General features: G+C 43.8%; 1 protein-coding gene across 1 annotated transcript in view; it reads right to left on the reverse strand.

Moving 5' to 3' along the window:
• LOC147115599 (apolipoprotein D-like) overlaps positions 1-7,939 on the reverse strand; it is a 30,403-nt gene extending 22,464 nt beyond the window's left edge. Inside the window, exons 1-3 of the mRNA XM_085989979.1 lie at positions 7,803-7,939; positions 5,765-5,901; positions 1,146-1,267 (exon numbers count right to left, since the gene is read on the reverse strand). Coding sequence (XP_085846105.1) covers positions 1,146-1,267; positions 5,765-5,881 — 239 coding nt within the window. The 5' untranslated portion in view covers positions 5,882-5,901; positions 7,803-7,939. The remainder of the gene's footprint in view (positions 1-1,145; positions 1,268-5,764; positions 5,902-7,802) is intronic.
• Positions 7,940-8,976: the final 1,037 nt, after the last annotated feature.

Here is an 8,976-nt window from a genome sequence, read left to right on the forward strand (position 1 = left end):
ACTTCTTCACACTGTGTTGTGAGGCTGTGGAATCCACTTCCAGGGTTTGTGGTTGTGACAGAGACGATGCCAACATTCAAGATTAGATTGGAATGGTGAAAAGAAAGAAAAAAGAGTTGAAGGAACAGGATGGGTAAACATGATTAGAACTATTTGCTCGCATGGAGGGTAAACGCCGAGGTGACCAGGTTGGGCCGAATGGCCTGTTTCCATATTGTAACTTCGATGAATTTCTATGTATAACTCTGACCCATTTTCCTGGCTTCATTCCACATGAACGATGGGATCCCAGTGAGATTTCCACCATCGAGGACCTGCCGGCGCATATGAGGAAGCTTCAGTAGTGCTGCAGCCGGGACTTCACTACATCATCAGAAGAGGTGGTGAAGGAGCGTAAAGGGGCAGAAGTGTCCTGAAGATCGGAACAAAGGCTCCCACTAAAGGCCTCAGTGGAGACCGAGACCTTCAGCCGGTAAGTGCTGGGCCTGATTAGAAGGAGAGGCCATACAAACCTCTTTCCCTCCATTGGAGGAACTCGGGTCCTTTACCACCGTTTCCTGGGGTCAGCTTTCACACGGCAGTCTGGGGAAGCTGCAGGAAGCAAGGTGGAAGGGAGGGAAATCCACTGGGGACCAGGCCTCCCTCCCTCTCCACTATTTACATTGTGGGAGACAGGGAAGAAGTGACCTATGACAGTCCCAGTGGAGATGGGATGAGAGAAATCCCAGTCAATGAGGCAGCAGTAGGCTTCATGGCCCAGGTTTTTCATTGTTATCTGCTGCAATCGGTCGGGATCAGAGAGAAGAATCCTCCCCACAATCTCAGATGCAATGATCTCTGGCCATTGTGTTTGGGGTCCCTTTGATGTGCGTACTACAAACAGAATCCACATTTAACCCGAATATGAAAGCAAAATACTGCAGATGCTGGAAATCCGAAATAACAACAGAAAATGCTGGAAAAACGCAGCAGGTCAGGCAACATCCGTGGAGAGAGAAATAGAGTCAACGTTTCAGGTCGAAACCCTTCATCAAGACTGGCAACATCCGTGGAGAGAGAAATAGAGTCAATGTTTCAGATCGAAACCCTTCATCCTGTAGAGAAATATTTAGGTAACGTTTAAAAGATACCTCTGGAGTACTTACTTAATCACCTGAGTGAGAAGCTCTACCTTATTTCCTTCTTTCAGGCTGTATTTTTCTAAAATGCATTTGCCTGACTCAGTGGTTTTGCCAGATCGTTCAACTTCATACCATGTTCCCAAATACTATGAAAAAGAAACAAACATATTAGCTTAATGAGTCTGTGCACAAATCGTTCAGGATCAAATGCTAACTTAAAAAGTAAATCAACACTGAAAACACATTGGCCTGGAATTTGTGGTTGTAATGATGGTGAAACTAGCAGCATTCGCCATCATGACTGTGTAAAAGTGACAACAACTTCTGGCGTCTGCTCATGCGCAGTTAAAAAAAAGACTTGCATTTATATAGCGCCTTTCATGACCTCAGAACGTCCCAAAGTGCTTCACAGCCAATGAAGTATTTTCGAAGTGGAGTCACTGTTGTAATGTGGGAAATGTGGCAGCCAATTTGCACTCAGCAAGCTCCCAGTAATGTGATAATGACCAAATAATCTCTTTTTTTGTGATGTTGATCAAGGGATAAATATTGGCCAGGACACCGGGGATAACTCCCCTGCTCTTCTAAATAGTGTCATGGGATCTTTTACGTCCACCTGAGAGAGCAGACAGGGCCTCGGTTTAACATCTAATCAGAAAGACAGCAGCTCCAACAGTGCTGCACTCCCTCAGTACTGCACTGGACTGTCAGCCTAGACTCTGATTCAGAGGCGAGAGTGCTCCACATTGAGCCACATTTAACTGCAGAAATCGGAAGTTGCTGTCAGTGATACCCCGCTCCTGCACAGGGGGCGCTGTTGCAGTCTTCTCAGATGGAATCAATTAGAATTAATGATTTGACGTGAACTTCAATGTTTTACGCACAATTCTCACTGTCAAAAACCCTTGAAAAGGTTAAGCCTTATTCAATGAGGTGTAACTGAATTTTTAACAGCGTAGTAAGTCATATTTACCTTTCTGACCCTGAAAAACTAATTTTATATTGTGGAGTCTCATTCCTTCCATTCCATAGATTTTTAAAACAATAGCAATTAACTTTGTTAATGATATTTCAGTTTCTACCTTAATCCTATGTGTAAATCCCACTCTTTATTTTGCTTTCTGTAAAACTGTTAGAATGTGAATGATAAAACCTGCTTTTTACTTCTAGTTTGCTGTCTGCGAGAATGCTTCAATGTGATTGGCTGCTCAGCCTGCTTGATGACATCACTGTTGCTGGATGCCGCAGATCCCCTATAGATGGCGCCAGATAGAAAGTCATGTCGGCAAAAGGGAAATCGATGCCACAGAGCCTGTTGCAACTTTGTGGACAGCTTTCTTTGAGGTCAGTGGCGAGTGCTGTCACTTCACCGCTGACTGCAAAATACAGGCCAATACCTCAAAATACCACCACAAGAACGATATAAAGCTAAACAGTCCACTGGTGGTATGTGGCATGGTTTTGTAACCATGATTCTCCACACACCAAATTACCAAATTTAGCTACACCAGGAGGGGCTCTGCTCTATTAGAAGATAAACAGGTGCATGAGATTGTTGGTGCTCCCTGCAACTCCTCCTAGTAGATGGTTACAAAGCATTATAGGCAGAAATATGGGAGCAAATCACCTGCTTGTCCTCTATACTAGGAAATGGTGTGGGATTTGGGCCTACAAAGAGGAGTGTTATTTTCAATGAAGGGAACATGAAGAAAATGAACCTCGTATGGACCTATCGCCTTTCGTCTCTATGGGATTTCAATTATTTATGAGAGTGAATTAAACAGAAAATTCACGGCTTGTCTCATCAGCAGCTGAAAGAGAATGGACAGGTTATATTTTGGGTGGTAATCCTTTGTCAGCTTGTAGAGGATGACAGGAGAACCTCTTTACAGGAAACTCTTTGGTATCCGGCACCGACGGGACCGGGATGGTGCCGGTTGATAAAAAATTCCGGATAACGGAGAGGTATATCGAGGCTATTTTTAACAAACAAAAATAAAAAAAATCAAGAAATGTGCAGTATAATTGGGTACTCACCTACAGAATGTTGTGTTAAATGGATGGTGGAAGATGCTTGATTAAGTACAGTAATGCCAGTTGAGGGTAATCCATAACTCTTTAATTACTTAACAGTAAAACAAAACTTATAAACGACTGTATACTGTAGTTTTCGGAGTGAGAATTTTGCCGGTTATTGAGTGGGGGGCGAACAACAGGTAAAGATCTAGAGTACTGCTACAGTAATTATTTTTATAAACAGGCAACTCTTGGCTTTTACAGCCTGCCAACAGCTTCTGAAAATCCAGCAAAAAGCAAAAACTACTGGATCATAGGCAAAAAATGTGTGAGTTCGGCCTGTGAAAAGGCACTGAAAATATGAAAGGTAAGTGAAACAGCTGCAATGTAAGGAAATGCAGTGGAATTTGAATGGGATAATATGGCAAAGATAAAAATTAAAGGAATCAATTGTAGTCTGAAGATTATCAGTTTCAAGGGCTGAAGAGTACCCAACTTCCAGTGAAGTTACGCCAGTGTAGCGGGAGCAGTTTCAGGGAAATTCCCAATCATGGTGGTCCTGATTTCACATTGAACTTGTTTGAGGTAATTCAGAAAGCTAAAGATAGAAATGTCTGAGCGAGAATAGGAAGGGAGCTTTTAGTGCCACCAAGTCACAGGAAGGTCCAGACCATACTTTCAGACAGAATAGAGATGTTTGGCAAAATGGTAACCAAATCAATGTTTGGTCTCTCCAGTAGAGAAGGCACCTGATGAAGGAGCAGCGCTCCGAAAGCTTGTGATTTCAAATAAAGCTGTTGGACTATAACCTGGTGTTGTGTGACTTCTTACATTTGTCCACCCCAGTCCAACTCCGGCATCTCCACACCATGGCAACTTAAATATGCCAACACTCCCAATTTAAAATCAGGCATCCCCATTTTGTGGGTCAATTTGAAAACTATTCCACTGCAGCAAATGAAGCAACACTTTTTGCTTTTTGCTTTTTGCTTTGAGCCTTTCCCAAAAATTCCTATTGGTCTCCCATATCCTGATCACAGTCTGTTGGTCTAAGAATTATTTTGAGATGGCAAATGTTAAGGGGTAAAGTCTGAAATATGCTTAAATTGTTTTTTTTTAAAAAAGGATATTACCCGAAATGTATCTATTTTTATGTTTCTTAATCTGATGGGTTGCAACCCCAAGCTCACAACCAATGCAGAGGCAGTTGTATATTAACAGACAATCCTGTGCCCCTTCCAAAAATGACCTCTATCTATATTGAACAATGAGTGCTCCCTGGGACCCAACGGAACACTACAGCTGATATTATTTTCCAAACCACTGGTTTATAATCCAAATTGTACCAATTTTTACCAATGCACAATGCAAAACAAAATGGACATCCTCCCCGTCTTGCAGCTGACCCTGTATTAAAGCCCCTGAGATACAGTTATCAGCAATATTCCGACTAAAAATGCTGGTACAGAGTTTTATATAGAAAAAAGTTCCCTTGACGGTTAGAATTTTTAAGAACATGTTTGTGCAGCAGAATTGTAGCCGTTAAAATTATTTACATAAATGAAAGTGTTTGCTATATTTGGTTAGATCAACTTAATGGAAGTTACATTGCAATAGTTTAAGGTATTTGAGGCAAAACATTGTTCAGCTAAATTGGGCAGATTTAAGAAAGTTATTGGAAAGGTTACATTGATGGGCAGAGAGAGTAAACAGGATAACAACACCAGTGCTATCTGGCAATATATGGGTTAGTTAATTCAGTGATTCCATGCTCCCAGGAGGAAGCCACGCTCAAAGGGTTGGGTGTTGGAGAACCAGCACTAAAGTGTTGTAGCCCTATTTGTGCCGAATTGTACACCCACCAGGTGAGCCGGGCTGCAAGAACCCAAGTACTATAGCAAAATACTGCGGATGCTGGAAATCTGAAATAACAACAGAGAATGCTGGAAAAACTCAGCAGGCCAGGCAACATCCATGGAGAGAGAAATAGAGTCAACGTTTCAGGTTGAAACCCTTCGTCAGGACTGAGAAAAAACACAGGAAATGAAACAGATTAAAAGGCCAGTTTGGGGGGCTGGGAAATGGGGATTAAAGAACGAAAGAGAAGTGAAGAGACATTAAGAGGTATTCAAAATGAGACGAGATGGTGATAGGACTAGTGAAGAGACAAAAGACGGCTCTAGATTAGGTGTGAAATGCGCTGGCAGAATGGGAGACAGCTGCCATGTGGGAGAGAAAAAAAGGGGGAAGGGCACAAAACAAAGGTGTGGATAAAAAATATACAAAAGTGTAATGGGGCCGAGGTTATGATCTGAAATTGTTGAACTCGATATTGAGTCCGGAAGGCTGTAAAGTGCCTCTCCACGGATGTTGCCTGGCCTGCTGAGTTTTTCCAGCATTTTCTGTTGTTATTTTGCAAGAACCCAAACTAATTTCACTTCGGACCTCTATAGCTGGCCTGGGTTCAAATCCAGGTCCCGGAGGTGAATGGACGGTGTGCGAACCATCCAATCCCTTTTGGAAGACGCTATTTATTGACCTTTCGGAGGCTGCCAGGAATACTTCTTTACACAAAGTAAATTGAAGGGGTGCCACGCAGCTATAGAATGAACATTAGCACTACTAACCTGAGACATACTGAAATTTTGTTGCACAGGTTTTTTGCCACAGGCACCCCAGTTGATTTGGACTGTTCTGGTGAAACAAATGGAGGCGACCAACAGCGTCAACAATGTCCCCTGCATGGTGCCGCCTCGAGAGGAATCTGAAACACAGAGATTTCTTAACCACTTACACTCCGAAATTGACTGACTCACAAAGTGGAAAACATAGAGATAGGAACAGGAGTAGGCCATTCGGCCCTTCGAGCCTGCTCCGCCATTCAATGAGATCATGGGAGTTCCCTGTGTGGACACACACCTTTGTCTGGGAACTCTCAATCAGGACCCCGTATAGAGAGAACATCTCACCATTAGGAACCTTTGCTTCACCATCAGGAACCACTTTAAATTAACATTTCACGGTGAGGTGTAATCCGTGATTATTCTTGTGCAAAATACTGCACTCCCCTATTTCTGTCATTTAAAAAAAATACTGCCCTCCCAATCGATACTGGCCATTTCTACAGAATTACTGAAATAAAGAGTGTTGAAACATTTCCGTGCTGCTGCACTGACGGCAGCGGGAAGTGCGGAGAGGAGGCGAAATGGAAAAAAGAAACACATTCAGTGACCCTGCCTTTGAAACGCCGCAAATATATCCGGAATATAGCTGTCCCCAGACTGCCAGCTCCACCATTAGAAGTGTACAGACTAGTTAAAGCAATTTGTATCATTCTTTAGAACTTTTTTAAAGGCACATTTGATTGTAATTCATTGAATTGTTTTCTGTTGCCTCCCTTTTTCAGGATTGCCTGTTCCCGGATCAGAGGGTTGACACGCTTTCGCTGTAGCTCTCTCGAAGGGTCTCCAACGAAAATATTTACCTTTCTTTTCCCTGCCCAGATGCTGACAGGACTGGTGTGTATTTCCAGCAGGTTCGGTTTTTATTTGAATTCCCAATATTTACAGTTTTTTTTTAGAAAATCTAAGCTTCTGACCAGGTCACTCTGTAACTGGGTCCCGAGAAGTGGACTAAGAACAGATTTGGTGAGTTTAAGTGTATTTCCACTCGGAGAGACTCGCTCCTTGGCTTTCAAAACAGGTGCGGGGCTCTCCGGATTTACATTACAAAAAGGTTTGCCTGCCCGAAGCAGTGGCATAAGATGACCCTTAAATTCAATGTGCAGAAGTGGAGAGCTGAGACTGGAGAGGGTCACTGCTGATGGGAGCAGCAACAATTCAAGGTTGGTTTCATGCGTTGACCAGGCCGGTCCTGGGAGGTTCCGTTACACCCCACCTCTCAGTCCAGGATTGTTAATGCCTTTCGTACTCGGTAATCTCGAAACTATGTTTAAAGAGCTGCAGCAGTAACCGGAATATATCCTGTCGCTCATCACATCTCAGCGCTCCCTGTGAACACAAGACTCTACCTTTACCATCCTCCTCCCTTTCAGTTAGAAGGACTCGAGTGTCCAGCTCACCCTCAACCTGTGAATTTAGCGGGGCTCCAGATTGTATTTGTGAAAACCGAACACGTTAACACGGGTCCTGAACACTTTCCCTAAACTCCACTCACCTCAGTCTGTCTGCAAATGAACCCAATTCTGTTCATTCAAATCGTACGGTCTAATAAACCAAATCTACTCCTTCAATAATAGAAACAGAAAATGCTGGGATTACTCAGCAGGTCAGGCAGCACATGGAGAGAGAGAGACAGAGTTCACGTTTCTGACCTTTGGTCAGAACTTCAATCGATTGCCAATCTCTCTATCAATGAACCGGCTCTATTCATTTCCATGGGGGTCCAGTCTACCCCAGTGGGTTTCCCCTCAAATCCCCAACAAGCAAACGCTCCGACGGCCGGTTCCCTCCGTAACACAACCAGGCGCTGACCTCACTCAAAATGGGCAGAATATTGGACAAGATGATCACATTTCAGTAGTGGGGGGTGGGGAGCTATGCCCCGTGGCCCCCCTTGTTACACCCCCACCCCTCTTATTACAATAACCCTTCTCTGTTGAAATAACCCCCTCCCCCCGTATTACAATAACCCCCAATAGCTCACCCTGGAGCAAAGCGGAGACTGAACGGCGATGTGATCTGGAGCTGACCCCGAATCCCAGCGGTGGTGTCCCGGTGTCTGGTGCGCAGCCCCACAACCAGTCCTTATATCCGAGTCAGCGCTACCCAAAGAAGCACAAGATCAGAGTTACCTCACAGAGCCAGGTAAGAGCAATCCCACCCCGCGGCCCCAGGGGAGGTCCCAGTAATGTACACGTCTGTACAAGTGTGTGCATCAGGTAATGATGAAAAGCGCTCGCTCTCACCAAACTGCTTATAAAATGTTTCTTAACTCCACATCCCACTCATCCGTGTATCATTTTTAAACGAATTACATCAAAATATTGTTAAAATGTAGTTGTATTACAGTATAAAATAGCTTGATGCGAGGTCCTCTGTTGGACCTGTTACCCCAGCTAGGAGGAACAGCCCCTTGCTGTGGTGAAGAAAGAATTACATTTTTACAGAGCATTGTCACCTTTCTCAGAAACGTTTCAAAGCACTTCATATACAATTAATTACTGTGAAGTACCGTGACTGTTGTCCTGCCCGCTCTTAGCACAGCAGGATCCCACAAACAGTAGTGACATCAATGACCAATTAATCTCTTTTTCAGTGGTGTTGGTTGAGGGAGCTATGTTGACCAGGACCCCGGGAGAACACCCTGCTCTCTTTTGAATCGTGCCATAAGATCTTCAATATCCACCTGAACCAGCAGATAGGGCCTTGGTTTGACATTTCAAGAACAGCATCCCTGACAATGTGGCACTCCCTCAGTATGACATTGAGGTGTCAGCCTAGATTCTGCTCTAGAATTGGGGTGTGAACACACAACCTGATGCTACTGGTTTTGTAAAGCTTTATTATTTTGATAATCCACACATTTGGAAGCCAAAAGATAATCCTGTCTGTGCCTGTGCCATTTCTTAGAACAAGATAGGCTGTGCGATACCTTCTAACAACAAACAGTTTACTGATCAGTGGGAATTTTCTCTGGAATCAAGCCAAAATAGTGACCCAAGATTTGAGAACGATGATCTTGCAGTTAAGGCTCAGTGTTTCTAATAGCCTGCATGCCATGCACTACTCCAGAATCACAGGTTGCTGAACTGGTCAATGAGAGCAATACGGATTCGCTGTTCAATTTTCCCCCTTTCCTCAGAGGAAGTGCTTGCCTT

The sequence above is a fragment of the Somniosus microcephalus genome, chromosome 6 (genome assembly GCF_052327205.1).
Source record: "Somniosus microcephalus isolate GS21.2 chromosome 6, FLI_Smic_1.0, whole genome shotgun sequence".
Taxonomy (NCBI): domain Eukaryota; kingdom Metazoa; phylum Chordata; class Chondrichthyes; order Squaliformes; family Somniosidae; genus Somniosus; species Somniosus microcephalus.